General features: G+C 40.8%; 1 protein-coding gene across 1 annotated transcript in view; it reads left to right on the top strand.

The window, feature by feature from the left end:
* The window catches only part of DNER (delta/notch like EGF repeat containing), a 326,762-nt gene that overhangs the window by 242,007 nt on the left and 63,893 nt on the right, over positions 1-20,862 (top strand). The window contains exon 8 of the mRNA XM_057551824.1: positions 9,985-10,209. Within this exon, the coding sequence (XP_057407807.1) occupies positions 9,985-10,209 (225 nt within the window). The remainder of the gene's footprint in view (positions 1-9,984; positions 10,210-20,862) is intronic.

The raw sequence follows: 20,862 nt of genomic DNA, 5'->3' as shown, positions 1-20,862 counted from the left end.
CATCCGAAATGTGCCCTTCTGGGCTCTTCAGTTAGAGAATAAGTTTTTTGAGAGTCAAAGCTCTTCTTTATCTTTGCTTCCCTTTGCAGCTCATCAAGCCCCTTAGATGAACTACATTGCCTACCTTCATCTTGATTCAGTGATTATTCATTTATACCTCTGTCATTAAAACAACAATTGACCAATCATCTTTTTCATATTTCCTCATTGTAACTCCCCAAACCTAAAACGTATTTATCAATCCCGTCTTACTCATTACCCTAGTGTGTAATAAATCTGTTAGAGTGTGTCCTCTGTCACTCATCCATTCATTTGTCCGTCTATTGCATAAATATTTACAGAGTGGCCGCTATGCTGGGTGCTGGGGCTCAAGGTTGAGAGGAACCAGCACGGCTCCTCCTCCAGGAAGTCCGTGGTCATGTGGGCCGGGAGACAGGCGATAGGACATCCACAACTATGTCACTGCAAATGCAGGGAAGTGCTGTGAAGGTAGTGAGCAGGACACTGTGATACAGATTAAGAAAGGGATGCCTAGAATGGGGTGATCAGAGAAGTCCTGTCTGTCTTAACATCGAAGCCGAGAAGCAAGAGGAGCCAGTTGTAAAGCAGGTAGGAGCAGCAGTGTCCAGGCCATGTTGCAAGGCTCTGCATGGGGAGTAGCTTGTCTTTTGGGGAACCGAATGGAGGCCAGTGGGCTGGCTCCTAGACAGAGAGGGGCCAGAGTGGTCAGCTGAGTCCTAGCCCGCAGGACTTGATGCTCATGGGAGGGAGGTCAAATTTTATTCTAAGAGCAATTGGAAGTCTTGATAATATTTACATTTTAAGTAAATTATGCTCATTGCTATTTGGAGAATTTGTCATAGGGGTAAGATAGAACAGGGAATCTCTTCACAGGAAACTATTACGATAGGCGAGGAGAGAAATAATTGTAACTTTGGCAGTGCAGATGGAACAAAATGTTCAGGTTCATGGAAGGAATGCTTTATTCCATATATCCCTTATTAATATTGCAGAAACTTCTGACATCTCAATAGCTTTCTACATAGAGTGACTTTATTGTCTTGTAATTTAAAATCTTCTGGAAATGTTTTCTTTTGGTCTTAAATATCTGATTTCCATAACGTGTATATTTCAAGGGTGTTGATTTTTTCTTTACATAATACATGTTGAGGAGGCATATTCATATAAATATTGGCTCAGATACAAAATTCGAAGCAACAGTCAACTAGCTAAATCATAGTTTTTTCATTAGCCCCTCATTGCTTAGATTTCTTTTGCAGTTCTGTTTTATTTTCCATTTTAATCCTTAAATCTTTCATCCTTTTCTAAACTTTCTTCTTGTTGCAATGGGTTGTTTTAAGTCTCTTTGAAGTTGCTTCCTTGTGTTTGAAATAGAGGTTTTCTCTGGAGCTACTGTGTTTTCCTTCCAACATTTCCTGATGTCCATCATGTGAGGTTCGTATGGTTTGAAATAAACTATTCCAAACAAGAAACATCACCATCTTCATCATTCTCTCTGCACCTTTTGGTTAACGTTATCAAATAGTTTTTCATTTTCTATTCTTCAAGTAGGATTGTAAATCCAGATATACTAGTCCATTAGCATCCAGTAACTTACTAATCCTTTAGCTCAGAGACATTACTATTATTATTTGTATTACTTATATTACAATATTCCACAAAGCTGTATTTCACATGTTCTCCTATATAGAGTTCTTCATGTTTTGGAGTTTGAATGTACCCAGGAACATAGCTGATCCCAAGAATGTTAAATTTTGTTTTCCACCCCTCTTGCCTTTGCTACCATAACTAATTTGGTTTGCATATTCTGCAAGAGGAATTTTCAGAAATATTTACCTTAAGAGATTATTGAAAGACGGACCAAAGTTCTTAAAGAGTTATGCTAATAGAAAGAGAAACTTTACCAAAGGCTATCTAAAATAATTGCTTTTAGACTTGTAACATTATTCAGGAACAAGAAAATGCAGAAAAGTTCCTACTACTGGAGATGGAGTTTAAAGCTGTTTATATGTAATGTGTGTCTGTGTGTATGTGTTGAGAGAGAGAGGATGGAGGGAGAGGCAGAGGAGAAAATAGAGTGAATGAGAATCTTGGTTCATTTTTAGAATGTTTCTTGGAAAGATGAAATATGTTCTGGCTGAATCTCAGCTATAGATGATCCAAGGCCATTTCTACCGTGTGGTGTAAAACATCTTTCTACCAGCACTCTCAGAACTGTCCTGCACCCTGAAGATTCAGTGCAGAGCTGCATTTTATACCAGTCTTTGCCGTAGCCTTGGGTCATCAACTTCCCTATTTTTATACAGAGAAATCAGATTCGTATACCACTATATCTGAGTTTGGGATCACTTACAAAGGTACTTATATTTATATATCTAGATATTGAATATACAACGTTTCTTATCTGGGCTGCAGTTTAATTTTTGAAACCACATTCACTCAATATTCAAGCTTTCTGTGATCAGTATCATGTTTACAAGCCAGCTTTCAAAATTTCAAAAAATTACACATTAATGCCCCTGTAACGTGCACTGTAGCAGGAACCATAAACTAGCCAACATCTGGCCTTGATCAACACGTTCGAAGGTCATGCTTGCATTGGTTGGCATCATGGCTCTAAATTTGATATTTGGATGATTTTTTTTTTTATATTTGGATGATTTTAAAGATGACTTTTGATTTTATAAGGAATTGGTAAGTAAGGTGGTATGCGATACGTTTACTCCTTAGGATTCAAGTTTTATCCTTGTATTTTAAAAATATCTTCCATGTGATATTGGAAATACTGAGAACTAGTCAGGTTCAGGACATTCCAAATGCATTGAGTTCAAAATTCATCACTGCTAAGTAATTTCCGTTTTCTAAAGCTGCCTTAAATTTAAGAATTCAGGACACCAATGGCTCTATTCTGGCCCTAATTTCTTATGCTAGCATAGCACGTTCAACTTTTCAAGTGCTTTTATGCAAACTCTTATGCAAGGAAGCCTAACATGGGGCTTAAGAGCACAGATGTGGTTTCAGATAGATCTTACTTTGAAATTGCTTTTCCCACTTACTGAGTGTCCCTGGGGGACTAGTTCCCTAACATAAAGTCTCTAAGCCTTCTTCTGTAAAAGTGGATAATAGTAGACCCCAATTGATTCAGTGGTTGTGATAAATAAAAGATAGATACCAATTGCTTCACGTAGTGTCTGGTATATAATAAGAATTCAACATTTACTATTACTGTTAGCACCACAATTCCTCTCTTTCTCTCTGCTAGCACAACTATAACTACTTGATATATACAGCTATTCCGTAATCTCCATTCTTTTTATTTTTTTTAATTAAAAAAATTTTTTTAAACATCTTTATTGAAGTATACTTGCTTTACAATGGTGTGTTAGTTTCTGCTTTATAACAAAGTGAATCAGTTATACATATACATATGTTCCCATATCTCTTCCCTCTTGCATCTCCCTCCCTCCCACCCATTCTTAACAAATGAGGAAGCTAAGACATACAAGAGCTAGCTACTTGATTGTGCTGATATGGTTTATCAATCAGAATTTGATTTATTGAATTGCAAACAGTAGACACCCCAGTAATCATGATTTGATTACTATAGCTTTATACTAAATTTTGAAGTCAGCTAGTGTAAATTCTCCAAATTTGTCCTATTTTTTTTTCCTATATTGTTTTGGGTGTTCTAGGTCCCTTGCGTGTTGATATAAATTATAGAGTCACCTTGTTAATTTGTACAAAAAAAAGCCAGCTGAGATTTTGATCGGTATTGCAGTGAATCAATTTGCATCTTAATAATATTGAGCCTTCTAATTCATGAATATGGTATAACTCTTCATTTATTGGGTGTTTTTAATTTCTCTAAGCAGTGTTTTGTAGTTTTCAGTGTAGAGGACTTACATAGCTATTGTTAAATTTATTCCTAAGTATTTTATGCCTTATAATAATATGGTAAGTGCTGTTTAAATTTTTTAAAATTTATGGCCACTTATTACTAGAGAGTAGAAATATAATTTATTTTTTGTATATTGACTTTGTATCCTGGTATTTTGCTAAGTTTACTACAGCCCGGACATCAAGTATTACAGCAAAGAGTAACGGTCTGGAGCTTGGATTTGGGAGTCAGACTGCCTGGGTTCAAATCCTATTTCTGCCATTTACTAGCTGTGTAACCTTGGTCAAGTTGCTTGATCTGTCTCTGTGTCTGTTTCTCCATCTGAAAAGGAAATGATAGTACTTAGCTCATAGAACTGATGCCAGGACTAAATGAGTTAATATAGTGGAAACTCTTGGAACAGTGCCTGGTATGTACAGGTGTTAGCCATTAATAAACACAGTTTCAACAGACTGTCCTTTTGAGCCTGTACAGAAAGGCTGTCACGGATGCTTCTGCTCGTCCCCTCCTCCCTCAGCTGTTTGCTCTAGGACCCCACCTCCACGCATCAGCCTCACCGGATGGCCCAGTAACTGTGTGTGTGTTTAGAGAAAGGTATGTGAGCACCTCTGATTCCAGGACACTCGCTCTTAGATGTACTCAGGACTCCACCATGAAGGATTCATGCAAATGTGAAATTGATTGTGTTCCAGAGATTGGCTGACAGGCCAGCTTCCTTCCAGTTTCCCTAACCACAAACTCTGGACACAGGCAACTTGGAATTTCCCCAGAAGCACTGTTCAAAGGAAGGAGAATCCAACATTTATTGAGTTCCACATACAGTTTTATTTGATCCTACACATCAGGGATCATCCCCATATTTTAGGTAAGGAAATTAAAGCACAAAATGATTAAGTACCTTGCTCAAGGTCATACACTAGTAAGAAGATTCAAGCTTTGGTTTCCTGGCTCTCAATTCTTTGGGTTATGAAAGTTTGTTCTTTTCTCTCTTAGGAAGGTCATTTAAGAGGTGGCTGAAGAAGATGTGAGTCACTTAGAAAACAATGTTATATGAGTAAGAGGGTAACAATTGCTTAGGTGGTAGAAGGAAATAGAGAATTTGCTGATCAAAGCAACAGTGTCTTGGTCAGCTCAAACTTCCATAACAAAATACTACTGACTGGGTGGCTTGAACAACAGACACTTATTTGTCACAGTTATGGAGGCTGGGAAGTCTGAGATAAGGATGCCAGCATGGTCAGGTTCTAGTGAGGGCTCTCTTCCTCGCTTGCAGATGGCTGCCTTCTTGCTGTGTCTTTAGTGGCAGAAAGAGGAAGCTCTGGTGTGTCTTCTTCTTACAAGGTCACTAATTCCATCATGGGGGTTCCACCCTCATCTAATCCTAATTACCCCCCAAAGACCCCACCTCCTAATGCCATCACATTTTGGGGTAGGACTTCAACATATTAATTTTGAGGGGACACAAACATTTAGTCCATAACAAATAGTATTTTGAAAACTGGCTCAGCATTTAATCTGTGAATCCCTTTTTTAATGTTCATTAATAATCTTGTGAGCTAGGAAAATTATCCCATAATCACCCTATATCACATGCATCTCCATAAAGTGTATTGAGATACACCTTGAATTCATTTTTGCTTTGTCATCATCCTTTATAACAGAATGGCATTTTATATTACATTATATATTTTTAGACTGGATAATATGTCAAAGGTGTCTTCTCTCTTCAGTATATACGGAGGTATATTAGGATTCTCTGAAAATATAAATATTATTTGCATCTCATCTTGTTTTTCTATTTTCTTGAAATGGTAAGAAAAGGGAAATTTTAATAGTAATAAAATGCAGGATTCCTGATTCAACAGCAGTGAACCTTTTAGATATTCAACAAGGATTTATTGATTCCTTCTTTAGTTAAAGTTTCTTCTAGTACATAATCAATTCCTCTTTCAAGTCTTTTACATAAAGCAAAGCAAAACAAAAGTTTCCTTCTGGCCCACATTACTATTTAGATGTAATGCTGTGTCTCCTATTACATTGTATCATTTAGCTTTTGCTGCATAACAAACCACCTCAAAACTTTGTGGTTAAAACAACAATCATTTATTTAGCTCATGATTGTTGTGGGTTGGCAATTTGGGCTGTATTTCAGCCGGTCACAGGCCAGATTGCTTGGTGGCTGTCTGGTCTTGGGTGGGCTCACTGGGCTGGCTTGCTTTGATTCATGAGGTCTCTTGTCTTCTAGCGGGCTAGCTTGGGCCAGCTCACCTGGCTTCTAGGCAGAGTTCGGTGACATTTTTGACAACTCCCTTTTTGATGTTCTCTTTTCCATTGTTTTCAGTGACACCTTCCTCTCCTGGTTTTCCTCCTATCTTTCTTAAAACTTGTCCATCCATCTGTCCATCCATTTGTCTATCCATCCACCTGTCCATCTGTCTGTCTGTTCCTCCCCTGGGAATCATAAGCCTCCCCTGGGAATCTCCTCCTGTATTTTCCATTGGAATTGGTAACACCACCACCAACATTGTTTCCTAATCTGGAAAACCTGGGAATCACACTGTGATTATTGCTGCTTCTTATTAAACAGTGACTATTTGCCAGTCACTGTACCAAATGTTTGCCATAGATTTTTACATTTAAGCATCATAAAAGCCATATGTTGTAGGCATTACTATCTCTACTCCATGAAACAGATGAGGGTGATTGAGTACTTGCCCACGGTCCCACAGTTTAGTGTGCAGAGATGGTTTTTGAACCCAGTTCCTTTTGGCTCCAAAGCCCATGCTTAACATTAAGTCACACTGAGAAACCACATAAACAGGACCCTCAGATATGTTTTATTTACCAGAGAAATGACTTATCAACATTTTAAAACAGTAAGGGTTCAAACAAGAATCTGGATTTCAGATATTTCTTGAAAGTTTAGAAGATCTGGTAACTGGCCTCACATTCAAATGGCAGCAGTTGGTTGCAGGGAGGTGGTGGCCACCCCCTTTGGAAGGCCATGAATTTTCCAGTTTGCCACAGTCCCTGCCACTCCCTACTGCCTTACAGTTGGCCCGCTTCCTTCATCAACATGGTCTGCTGGACTCCTGCTGGCATTTGAGTTTTTGACTCCTGTTACATTGTGTCCCTAGGCCCTGCCCTCTCTTCAGTTCTTCCACCATCCAATTGGTCCCTGAACTAACAATGTTATGTTACTTGTAAAATAATTGTCCAATCTGCCTCACATTCTTTATCCCTATTGCTACAAATTGGTCCTTATGACCTCTCACTTCAGTTACTCTAGTAAACACCTGGTTTCCTCCTTCCAGTCTCAGACTCCACTAATACACTCTCCACGTTGCTTGCAATTAAGCATATCAAAAACACGCAAATAGTTGATGTCCAGTGACCTTAGAATGAAGTGCAATCTCCTTAGTGTGGCATGTAAGATGTTCATGATCTGGCCTCTGACCAGTGCCCTCATTTATGCTTGCTTTCCATCTCCTCTTGGCCTTATTGAAATATTGGCTCTCCCCAGAGTCATGATCCTTCACATCTCCTCACCTTTTTATCCACCATTCTTTCAACTTGGAGTATTCTATGTGGATCATATTAATATTTGTAACCGAGTATATCAACGTGAATGTAGAGTGACTAGTTTCCTAAAATTCATTCTTCCTTTATTTTGACTTGATTGGTGAGTCTCTTATTTCTTCTTTCACTAATATCCAAGCAGAATAGAAACACAAGTCCTGGTTATGTTTACACATCATAACATTTTCCTAATTGGGCGTTATTGACTTCTCTTCTGTGCAGTATAGTGGAGAATTAAGAGCTTGGGCCTTGTATCCGAGCGCTGCCACCCACTAGCTACGTAGACTTGAACAGGATACCTCACGTTTCTCTGTCATCGTCATCTCATCTGTAAAATGGGGCTACTAATAGTTCTTGTATCATGCAGTTACCCCAGGGCTAAATGAAATAATGCATGTGAAGGCTTAGAACCGTCTGGTGCATCTCAGCCCCTAATGGATGTCAGCTGTTGCTTTTATTATTACCATTGTTCTTTCATTCATTCATTCATTCAGCATTGGACCGGGGAACTGTTCTAGGAATTTTGATATATGTCATTTTAGAACCCACAACAACTTTATGAAGAAAATAATTTCAGCCCTGTTTTTGGGGTGAGGTAGTAGAAGATGAGAGAGGTCAGGACTTGCCTTGGTTGTTCAGTTTGTCATAGGGTGAAATGTGTTTAAGTATGCTCTTTTCATTCAAAGTGAGATGGAATACATCTCATGAAGGATGGAGTTACATACCACTCTTGGCTGCAAAGGGGCTGTTTGGAGAATTCAAGTGTTATTAAAACTGATTGTGTGGTACATTTTTAGTATGATATTTAAAATGTCAAAGCTACAGAGAAGTTTATAAGATGTTGAATAACATTGGATTTTTAAAAAAATGTTCTATTTCTGTACAGAAAAATATCAAGTTGATTATGCCAATTTATGAGTGATGCTTTAGATAAAGTCTGGGAACTATTTTTTTTGTTGTTTTATATATTCACTGTGTCCTGAACAACAAAAATTACCAATATTGCTGAGAGTTCTGTGTGAAGATGGTTAATATAAATTTAAATCTATATAAGAATAGCGAAGTAGAATATTGGAATAAGAACTGTATATGAGTAAAATTATTTAAATTTGTTTCTAAAACTTGAATAGTCTTCATATAATTTTCAAACTGCTCTTAAGATATTAAAAGAATAGGTTTTACCAAAGTATCGTTAAAGACTTACTTGGACACACAGACCTATAGATTCACGTATATATGTCTGTATAATTTAAAAAATTTTTAAATTGAAGTATAGTTGATTTACAATGTTGTGTTAGTTTCTGTTGTACAGCAAAATGATTTAGTTATATATATATTTCAGATTCTTTTCTATCATAGTTCATTATAAGATATTTAATATGGTTTCCTGTGCTACACAGTAAGAGTATGTATGATTTTTTAAATTGAGGAATACTGAAACGCATACACAAAACAAAATAAAAATCAGCTGCACAAGAAGTACATTTAAAATTTTTTAAAATTAAACCCTTATTGAGGTACCATTTACATATCATAAATTTCATGCATTTTAAGAGTACAATTCCGTGCTTTTTAGTAAATATACAAAGTTGTGCAGCCATCACCACAATTCACAATCCAATATTAGGACATTACGTCAACCCTAGCAGACCCTTCATGCCCATTTTTGGTCAATTTCTCTTTCCACAGCAGCCCCAGGCATCTACTTATCTATTCTCTATATCTATAGATTTACTTTTTCTGGACATTCCTTATAAATGGAATTATACAATATATGGTCTTTTGTATTTGGCTTCTTTCACTTAGCATATGTTTTTTAGGTTCATCCATGTTGGAGCACATGTCAGAACTTAATTCCTTTTTGTTGCCAAATAGTATTGCATTGCATGACTACACCACAGTTCGTTTTTCATTACAATAACCACATTTTTGAAAAGCATGTATTCAAGAAACTGCTAACAGTGGGTGCTTCTAGAGAAGGGAGTGAGGGACAAAGGGAGAAAGATGGGAGAAAGATTTTGTCATTGTTTACTATTTTATATGGGTTTTAGTTTTTAAATTCAGGATTATATCTTCATCTATTAAAACAAAGTAAGGAATAAATTCCCCCAGCACTGTGTATTAAATAAGAGGTGAAATCCCTCCACTGACCCCAATCCCACCTTCCTGAATCACCATTAATTTATTTTTGGCATCTTTCTAGTCTATACATACACACGTGCACATGTACACATGTAAATATATGTATGTCCCTGTCCATCTGTACATCTCAGCAATCATATGTTTTATATTTCAACCAAAATGGAAGCACAGGGCTTCATAATTTAACCCTCGGTTACCAAAGCTAAGTAAACCCACCTTGTTGGGTTGTGCATTAATCAATTCACAATGGAGAAGAGTTAAGAACAGCAGCCCCAGTTTCTTGGTTATTAAGTGTAATGCAGTTTAATTTTTTTACCCCTCCCCACTTCTGCATCTTCCCGCAGGCTACCTGGGCTCTGCCTGCGAGGAGAAGGTGGACCCATGCGCCTCGGGGCCCTGCCAGAACAACGGGACCTGCTACGCCGACGGGCTGCACTTCGGCTGCAGCTGCAGCGCGGGCTTCACGGGCCCAGCCTGCGCGCAGCTCGTGGACTTCTGTGCGCTCAGCCCCTGCGCCCATGGCACGTGCCGCAGCGTGGGCACCAGCTATAAATGCCTCTGTGACCCAGGTGGGTACGATGCATGGACCGAAAGTCCTTTCTTTCTCCAGTCTCAAAGCCTTTTAACTTCTGCATCTGAGCACAGGTTGGGCCGCTGTATGGGTTTACCTTTCGTCTAAGTGAACCCCACTCATGTATGACACCCTTTCTTTTTAGACTTCCCCTAGGCAGCCTTTGAAAAACACCCTTTCCCCTTTTCATGAGCATTTCACAGTCATTGTAGAAAAAGAAGAAAATACAAGTAAGCAAAACGAAGAAAATTAAAAACAGGCTTAATCTTGTAACAGCTTAATTATTTTGGACAATTGACTATAGGTCACTCCAGAGCTTTTACTGTATTACATGTCTTTTATGAGTAGGTTCTGAGGTTAACGGAACGTTTTTCATTTTAATGTGCATGCAAAGCAGAATGCAGTCCATTCAGAATTTTATCATCTTTTAAAATTCTTACTCGAGGCATTCAGAATTTTATCATCTTTTAAAATTCTTACTCGGGGCACAGTCTGTGTTAGAGGACCTGTGACTTCCTGTGTAAATGTTCAGAAGTTCCGTCATTTACTTTCCAAATGTTCTTCTGTATTGGTATCGCTGATTGCTTATTGTGAAAGTTTTGACGCTCAGAAGTCAGAGCGGTTACTCGTTAAAGTCTGTGTCCGCACAGCCTCCTGGTGTGGTCTGCGAAAACGCACACGGGGCAGCTCCCCCTTTCCTCTGGTTTCTGTGCTGCCCGCGTCTGCATCCTTGCAGGATCTGGCCCTTTAGAATGTTTCTCAGCACAGTGATCCCCCCTGGCCCCCCGTCTCTGGAGCATCAGTATGGCCGGCCAGTCCCCTGGTTTGCTTGACTCCTGGTTCTGCCCAGGCAGCGCCCTCCACCTGGGGTGCCAGCTCCCCTGTCACCCCATCTCACCTGCACACTTCCCCTTCTGGGGCTGAATCAGCTTTCCTTCCTCTGAGTTCCCTCAATCAGCCACAGTATCCCTTTCCTGGTCTTTAAAACGTTATCTTAATTATCCTTGTGTGTGTCTCTCTCCCCGTTGAGGGGTAGGAGGAAGTGTGTTTTGTTAGTAACTTCTGTATAACAATAAGCTACCGTTTAGTGAGCTTAATCTTTCTAGGTTCTGAGCTGAGTGCCTCACATCTCTGGTCCTTTTAGTGCCCTTCTGCCGGGGGGGATATTGTTGAGCCGCATCTCCCCGAGGTATGAAATGCCTCATTCCTGCTGCAGCCACGTGCTGGTGGCCACACGCCCACTCAGGGGCTGAGTCCGGATTCCAACCCAGGTGCCCTGGGCCCACTGTCCTGTGCCTGGTGTGGAACTCTCAAGGGGCACGTCTCATACTCATGAGTCACCTAAAGGGGTGAGTGGGAAAAGCAACTAAGCATTTGAAGGGTATTGAAAAGCCTCTTTCATGTAGACGTTTTGATTCTCTGGTCTTGTAAACAATCATGGGATTGATATTTTGCCAAGTGCCCCTTTCCTTTCTGTTCTAAAATACAGAGGGGATGGGGCTGTTGAATCTGCCTGGTAATTGCATTAGCAGGATTCTCCAGAGAAACGGAAGAGAGAGAAAGAGAGAGGGAGAGAGAGGCGGAGAGGGAGGGAGAGAACTTGCTCGATTTTAAGGAATTGACTCAGGCAGTTGTGAGGACTGGCAAGTTCAAAATGTAGTGCCAGCTGGCAGCCTGGCAGCTCAGGCAAGGCGTCTACATGACAGTCTTGAGCCCGAATTCCTCCTTCCTCGGGAAACCTCAGTCTTTGGTCTTAAGACCTTCAACCGATTGGATGAGGCCCACCCACATTCTGGAGGGTAATGGATTTAATCAGAGCCTACTGACGTAAATGCTAATCTCATCTAAAAACTACCTTCACTACAACATCTAGACTGGTGTTTGACCAAATATTCGGGTCCTGTGGCTTAGCCAAGTTGACACGTGAAATTAACCATCCCAGTAACATTTGGGGGTTTTGCATAAACCTCGTGGGGAAGGAGTTTCTTCAACCCTACACATGACACGAGGACACTTTTCTGCATGTACACTCGTCCTCCCCTGGGAGATGGGAGCCGCTGCCCCCTTGGGGGCCAGTGTTCTTCCATGTGCCTTGCAGGCACGTGCCATGGCATCAGGGAGCTGAGGAGGAGCCCGGGCAGCGCGGTGCCCTTGCCTGTTGGGAAAGTGGGGCCCCAAGACCACTTTGTGTTTGCAGATGAAATAAGCTGCACTTGTCCCGGGAGAACAGTCTTCCTCATGTCATGACTCATGAGCACGCTGCTCCCAACGCCCCGCTCTGGATGTCATAACACACAGGGTAATAATAGTCCCCTTGGCCACCATCTGGAGCAGAACCTCAGAACATCCTCCGCACATGTCTCCTGGGAGTCCTGGTTCCTTCCCTCAGTGAGCCCAGGGGGAAGAATCACATGTCACAGGACCGGGAGGCGGCTTTGTTCCTCCTCCCCTTCTCCTCTGACTTCCGTTCTTAAACGTATTAAACTTGCCCTTATATCTAGTTGGTGTATTTTTAAAACATGAAATGGGATGTAGTTATTTAAAGATACATGTGGCTTTTTAGTAATATCAAGTAGAGTCTGTCAACATGTGTGCAGATGCTTACATGGTCCTGAGTAGAAAATACGTGCCTACTGTCTCTCTGTCCGCCCAGGGAGCAGTAACTGAGGGTGGGAGGAAGGACCCATGAGATCCCCGCTCGTTGACTGTCCCTGTAGGAATTTACAGGGCATTTCTGGGCCTCGGTGTTTACTTTCACTAATAATGTCTTAGATGCTCGTGAGTTCAGCTGCAGTTGGGGTCACAGACTAGACCTGGGACACGTTACTGACCACGTCTTCCTGCTGACCATGATCTTCTGTTGTGTGTAAGAGCGTTAGACGAGAGACACGCAGTACATTTCCTCTCATGGAGTAGTAAGCGTGACTGTTTCCTTCTATCCATGGAGATTCCGACACTTTTCCTTAAGCCAAAAGGGTGACGTGTCTCCTGTTGAAGTTCCTCTTTCCCCTCTGCTGTTCTCTGCTCAACCTTCATTCGTGTCCATTTGGAGCATTTAGCTTGGTAGAGCCAATGCCCAGCCTCTAAGGAGCCTTGAAAAGCCTGAAGAAATGTGTGTTCCATTCCTGGATGCCTGCATTTAGTAGGCAGTCCCCCGGGGTAGAGCCCTGAAGCTCTGTCAAAGCTCTCTCATCAAAGTTGGGAGATAAAATTGCTTTTAGAGGGGTTGCTTCCTCAGATCATTAGGTGACATTGTGTGAAATAAAAAAAAGCATCTTAACATCTGGCAAGAATTTACACTCTAAGAGGTGAAAATGACAATTCTATGAATGCGAAATTTCTAGTCTTAATCTTTCGGAGCAGGTAATTGCTTTACCACTAGTTTGCATAACAGAAGAATCTCATGAGTGTAGGTGAAATTGGGTGTCTTGCTGAAGAGTGGCAAGCCTGATCTTCTTTATAGAGAGCAAGCAGGCCCCTTGCATAAAATGGCAGCAGATTGAAATCATGTCAGGTTGATAATTAGCTCCCATCTGACAAAATGCCATTTGGATGACAGCAAATCAGATTTGCCAGGTGCTTTATTTTCAAACCTCATTTATAGCTTACCAGGCTAGGGAGTTCTGATGGGATTTTAGTAGTAGATAATAACATGTCAGCAGTGAGTAACCACTGAAATGTTATCTTTCAGTGACAGTGTTAAGTGATAGGCCACATGTACTCTAAAAAAATTACAAATTAAAATCTCCCAAGGACTGGAGAAAGTGAGAACTTGGAGTCCAACCAACAGTGTGGGAAGCAGGGCCACAGGGCCTGGAGTCGCCTGGGACCCGCTGCTGCCCCTGAAGGTAGAAGATGATGTCTCATATGTTCTCAAAGCAGTGGTGGCATCTGGAGGTGCCATTTGGGTGCTGACCAGTCCTGGGAGGAATCTCTGGGAAGAAGGGAAGTGGTTTGCCTGAGTTCACTGGTCTTGGCCCCTGCCTGATACACTTGAGTTATTATTACTCTAACCTTGTTTGTTGAATTGAATGAAACTTGCCTTACAGAGTGTGCCTTAAGTTACTATTTAAGGAGTTTATAGTATGAGGCATTAGAGGATTTTTACATGGAAATACAAATAACAGTTTTCTTTTTTTTTTTTTTTTCATGAATAACTTTAGATGCTTATCAGTTGTCCTAGGGCAGACCTGGGACAAGTTGCTGTCTATGTACCTCTGCTGATTCTCCTCCATCATAGGGCTGGCAACTCAATTAGACCATCCAGACTATTAAAGAAAGGATGTTTAGATTTTTTCCAAATGAATTTTTTTAAAGGAAATTATAAGAATCTCAGGTACTGTTTTTTTCTATTTTTGACGTCCTTCCATATGGCTGCATTTCTGGTCGGGATGGCCTAAAAGACGCAGTTGGCATTGCTGCCTTCTGTTAGACTCAGACTTAGCAATATCAGCACTCTGATAGTGTCTGCTGGAAACAGAATCGAAGATAAGACTTAATGGTCAGGATTTAAATAGCAAGTTAACAGCAGTAAAGAAAAAGGTACACCAACAATGGTATGAAAACATTTAGCTTGATAATGAATGCCTAATTGCATTTAGATTCTTGGATAAGCACAGTGGATAATTTTCATGTTTTATTAACTAGGAAACCTTACCAGGTTTACTTAGATGAAGTCACTTCTTGTGTTTAACATGCTCTAGGAGGGTCCCAATCTGTATATCGTATTATTCTTGAGTATCATTGCTTTTATAGAATATATTGCCTCCATTCTCCACATCCTAATCCTATTATCATGCCCTTCCTCTGTTATATTTTGAAATACGATAACTGTCCTCCCCATTGGGAACCCAGATAGAATCCGGTCTACCTCGCTGCAGCTGTAGCAGCTCTTCATAATCTGTACTTCACCTAAGAAAACGTTTAAATCTCTACATTGACATCATGATGACACTAAGAATTGAGAAAGAGAAGAATTGAGAAAGAGAAGAGAATTGAGACACTAAGAATTGAGAAAGATGTCAGGTCCTGACGTCTGGGGGCTTGTTGGACACTTACAAGCAGGCCTTGGAGTTGTTAGGAGCTGACCTGGCGATCACAGCTGGGCTGTGGTGTCTCCTGTTGGACATGAAGACGTAAACACCCACACTGAACACTGACCTCAGACTCGGTCACTCATAGGCCATGATAAAGTGAGACAAACAAGACCGTGTCATAATTTTGTCTAAGTACAGATAAAAACAAGGTCACCATGCAACCCACAAAATACCAAACATCCCCCTTGATTGCAAATAAAATGAGGGCCAGCTGCTTGTTCACGAGTTACAGCTTTAGCCTTGCTCTAGCCTACTCCCACCCATAGACAAGATTCATTGCAATACTCAAGCATAGAATTTCTCCTGCTTCCTGACAACATCCAGAGTGACTCCTTCCCAAATCACCCAACCGGAGTTCAAATCCTATAATAAGCCCCGTCTAACACCCTCTGACTGAGGCACCCCAAGATTCCCCTTGCTGCAATGAGTAAGAAACCCAACTGCATCAACTACAGTTTTGTCCCTGGTGGCCTTTGGTTTGAGAGCATTGGCAGGACTTAACTGAGTAAAATGCTTAAAATACTGAGTGTTCCAAGTGGTTGAAGTTTCATATTAACAATAGTTCAGTTAGAATTTCCAGTGAATTGGAAACTGAAATGTTGTTTGGATTTATACATGGGGGAAGGTTGCTATGGAACAAAAGTCCTAGGTAGGGTGGGGGGGAAGTTCAGAGAACAGGAGATCCAGTTGGCTGCAGGATAAGATCCACTGGATGCAGTGATGGGCAGTAAGGCTGAAAACGCTGATTGGGGCAGATTGGGGTGAATCTAGGTGCTAAGGAGTTCAGAAAATGAAGACTTGGAAGCATTTTGCATTAGCAGTGTATGTGAGCGGATCTATGTTTTTGAAAGATTGTTTTGATGGAATTGGGTGATTTCAAGAAAGATTGGGTGACTTTCAGAAAGATTCTTTTGATAGAATTAGATATTACAGTCAAGAAAAGATGATGAGACAGGAGATCAGTCAGAAAGCTCAGGCGAGTGGAAGTGAGGTCTTGAACTTACGGCGGTGGGAATTGGAAGGAGGGACCTGAAATCTGTTTGAGGAGTTGAGTCCTCTGAGTTTGGTTGTCAGTTGACTGTAGGGACCAGAGGTGAGCGTAGAGTCAAAGGTATTGGTGAGGCTTTAACTTGGGTAACTCAGAGAAGCAGGGAAACGTGCAGAAGGCCTTTGGGAATGGCAGGCCAACCAAGCGGATATGCCAGTAAATAGTTGTTATTTGCTACTGGCATTGGGGCCTGAGCCTGACACCAGGGAGGTAAGGATGGAGTTCCTGGTGTGTGGGTGCTAGAGAAAGTCAAGGGAACTATTAAGATAGATGGGGCGAGAGTATAAACCGAAAGGGGAAAGATTGGTGAGAGTGTTAGGGAATTCTTGCACTGAGGCGGGGGCTAGAGGCAGCAGCAGAAGAGGTTGGAGGAGGCCGCTGGGACTGGGAGGGTCTCTGGGAAAGGCCGAGCCATGGAAGTTCCTGGGAGGGCAGGATGCAGTGGGGGGGCGGGGGGGACATTGCCCAGAGGCGAGGAGCCGAGTCAGACTTGCCTAGACGGCCAGACACTAAGGGACCTGTCCTAGTGGTGTTCACAATTACCCCCGCGGCCGTTCTTCATCACCATTTTGTTTCGATTCTAATTTCTGGGGCGTGTTCAGGGAGACTTTGTGATATTTGCCTTCTAATTTAGGCTAGTGACCTGAGGGATTAATACGAGGGCGGGAAGGACAGTGGTAATGAGTGAAGGGCACTTGCTGGTGCCGCATAAGGAATTTTGATGAGATTCTTGACATTAAAAATCTATCCACAGTCTATTTAACCTCGCTGTAAATGCCTAATCCATATGGATGAAAGTGTTAATGAACTGGCCTTTAATTAGGAGGGATTTCTGCCCCCACAGCAGCACTTCAAATTCAAATCATTCAGAATGCATTCTTGGCTGAACTCTTGTTGAAAAGGTATGAGATTTACCTCCTGGCGGTAGGAATTGGCATGGTCTGCGAGGAGGTCAGAAATCACTTTACATCTTCTTACCTGGAATGGAAGTCGGAAGTGGCAGCTGATAACAGCTTACATCACTAACCAGTGCGTTTCTGAGGATGGCTCTGTTTGAAGCACTGCCAACACATAATTTCAGGAAATTCTTATCAAGCTCTTGGCCATGGAAGTCAGATGGGGACTTGTTTAAAACTGTTTTGTAACTGAGCCATTGACTCTTGCGTTGTGGTTGGAAGTTACTGTGATCCGATTGCTAACATTTTTTGGCTTGCTGAGAATGTCTGGGAATTTGGAAATTGAGAATTGAAATTTGGCATGCCTTGCCTCTGATACCAGGTGTGATGGAAAGGGCTTTGGGCTTAGAATTGAGTAGGACCGAATTTCAGGGCTCCAAGAGGACACCTCAAAGCCATGCTTGAGGAGTGGCCTTGATTGTGGTCCGAGTGACTTTTGAGCAATAGTTTCTGACTTCCCAGCACAGAGCAGCACGACTTTGACTTCCAAAGAAATTGAACTGCTCGTAGGTAGGTGAGCCATTTCTGGTTTTGTTTCACTGCAGATTCAGCGGCTTCACAATCGATGCTGAGGGCTACCTGTAACTGAGACTTATGATTTCACTTGACCTGCTGTCTGCTGGATGCACCTAATTAAAGAAACTCCTCTTCCACAGAGCTTTTATATGTTTGAAAATATCAAATTTCCCAATAGAAAAAAAATCACAAAATTTATGTTTGCTTCAAAGAGGAACAGAGGTGCAGATAATCTCAAATAATTTTTAAAAGTAACACTGTCTTGGGACTGTTTTGCCTCTTGACTTTATTCTTTTCATAGTAATGGTTTCAAATATTTATGTATTTCTGAAGGGGAAGCAGTCTAGAAACATGCCAGGGTTCAGAACACACAATCTGTGTTCCAAAAGATATGCAGGTGGTAGATGAAGAGTTTTAAAAAATAAAACTGAGTTTACTAGCTATGAAAAAAAATAGTTGAATGGGCGAGTGTAATAATCTTTCCTCTTCATATTTGACTTCTGTTTTTTAGTTCTCTGCCTGAGATAGCTCTGATGCCCAGAACTTTGATTTTCCACGGCTTTATGACCTCCTAAATGAGTAAATACCTTATTATTATTAGGCATCCTTAATATTCATTCAGTAGAGGCAATAGGAATAGAATTGAGTATTTACCAAAATTATTGAGTTCTGACTCCAATTTATTTACATTTTGAAATTTTCTTTGTAATCTGGTTGCCTCGAGGTACAGTTCTGGTGGTTAATTTTCTCCATGAAGTTCTTTAGCTAAAGTCCTAACTCTAAGAGTCAGCTTCGGCCCTTATGAGTTTACAGCCCTTGGGGATGGCGGCCAAGTGGGGGGTGTGTGCTTCTGAAAATACTCTTGAATGACTATGACGCATTTCCATAGCGTTTAACAATCTTTAGGATTCAGCATGTTTACTTGAGAATGGCAATGACTGATAATAGAGAGTTAGAAGATTGCACCGTTACATTGTCTCTTTGAATGTCCCCAGTGATATGAGGGTGAAAGTAAATATACCTGGAAAAAAAAATCTACGGTCTGCATTGCAGAGTCCATGCACCAGAATTTTCTGGAAAAATGCCAGTCACAAGTTTTGTTTTCCATCACACAAACACCTTGGCACCAAACTGTGTCTCCATGAGACTGCATTTTATCACTAGAAACAGCACAACTTTGTCAGATCATGTTTTCCCAATTTTTGGTTCATAAAAATCTTTGTAGATGGCCATTTTCTTAAAATTTTTAAATTAAAAATTGTTTTCAGCTTTACTGAAATTTAATTGACATCTAACTTGTTTACGTTTAAGGCGTACAGAGTGTTGATTTGATACATGTGTATATTGCAGAATGATCACCTCCAGAGTGTTAGTTAACACCTTCCTAATTACTGTTTCTTTTTTGTGGTGAGAACATTTAAGGTCTACATGCTTAGCAACTTTGAGGTATATAATACAGTATTATTAACTATAATTGCCATGCTGTACATTAGGTCCTCAGAATGTATTCATCTTATAACTGGAAGTTTGTACCTTTGACCAACATCTCCCCGTTTTCCCCACCCCCAGCCCCTGGCAACCATCATTCTACTCTGTTTCTATGAGTTCTGTCTGCCATTTTCTGATAGTGTTCTTTTCAGCTAAAATGTTGTTCCGATGGGTCAAGGAAGCTGCACAAGAGTATGTGGGAAAAAATTGTGCTCACTAATCTGAATTTAGACTTATCTCTCCTCCTTCTGAATAGGTATAGCTGACTCCCAGTCACACAGTGAGAAATTATAAATGTTTGCCACTTCTGTACCCTTATTACCTTCCCTCATTTTGGCCTTCCTTTTCAAATTTGGCATCTGCTGTTGGTTTGGAATTTCTTTGCATCGCTTTCTTCCCTGAAGCAAATTCCGAGAGGAATGTAATTTTGTTTAGTCTCCGTGTCTGTGGCTGGCAGGTTATCTGACTGCACGTTTCACTGTTGGTTTATTTCTATGCCTGTGACTGGTGCACGTTCTGACTGTGTGTTTTATGGTTGGTTTATTGATAGGCTGAGGGGAGCCCATGGCTATTACAAAGCATTACCGTGCCATGTCTAGCCCTTGCCATACGTAACTCTTAAAATTTCCTTGCATTTTTGAGAATCGGAAGTTGGTGGGAGATGTTGTGTGCATTGCTATTCTATAACTCAGGTATTCTTAAACTTGAGTGTGCTGATCAGAATCAGGTAGAGGGCTTAGTAAATCTCAGAGCTCTGGACCCCACCTGCAGTTTCTGATTCAATAGGTCTTGGGTGTGGCCTGCGAACTTACATTTCTAACAAGCTCCCAGGTGATGCAGATGCTGCTGGTCTGGGGACCACACTGTGTGGACCACTGGTCTAGTGTGACGAACACAGACACACGCCCTCGTGAGGGCAAACGGCGCGAAAGACTATGCCGTGATCACTGGGTGAGCGGCAAATTAAAATCAAATTTAACCATAGTTTGTGAAATAAAAGGAATAAAACATTTAAAAAACTTCCCTGTACTTTAACCTTTTAAAATTCCGCTTTGTTAGCATACATACTTGCGTGAAAATAGTCATCTAGGTTTTATTTTCTTTCCCAAGTGCCTATTAGAACCCTACTTTTTGATTTTGCCCTGTCACCCATCTGTTGCCTGTGCTGGGCCCCGTGTCCATCTTGGTGTGTTTGTTTCATACTAAAAACCTCTAGAATGTGAGGGCTTTATGCCTACTTTTTCTTTTCCAGATCTCCTCACCCTCCACCTCAACTCAACTACAAGCCAAGTCATTTTTACATGTGTTTATAAACATCCTAGATAATCAATGAGGTTATAAGATTATGCCATTAAAATAATTTACTTACTGTTTATAGCTAAACACACATACCGCAATAATCTTGAAAATCAAGTTGAAAATGCTATCTTGTCGTTACACTTAATCTTGAATCCTGGTGCTTTAGCCATGGTGTTACAAGCATTTACATTTTTAAAAATAATTTTTATAGCGAGTCAGTGAGAAAAATAGGCTACTTTATCACGGAT

Source organism: Balaenoptera acutorostrata, chromosome 8 (assembly GCF_949987535.1).
Source record: "Balaenoptera acutorostrata chromosome 8, mBalAcu1.1, whole genome shotgun sequence".
In the NCBI taxonomy this organism is placed as follows: domain Eukaryota; kingdom Metazoa; phylum Chordata; class Mammalia; order Artiodactyla; family Balaenopteridae; genus Balaenoptera; species Balaenoptera acutorostrata.
This window is presented reverse-complemented; position numbering and strand designations above follow the sequence as displayed.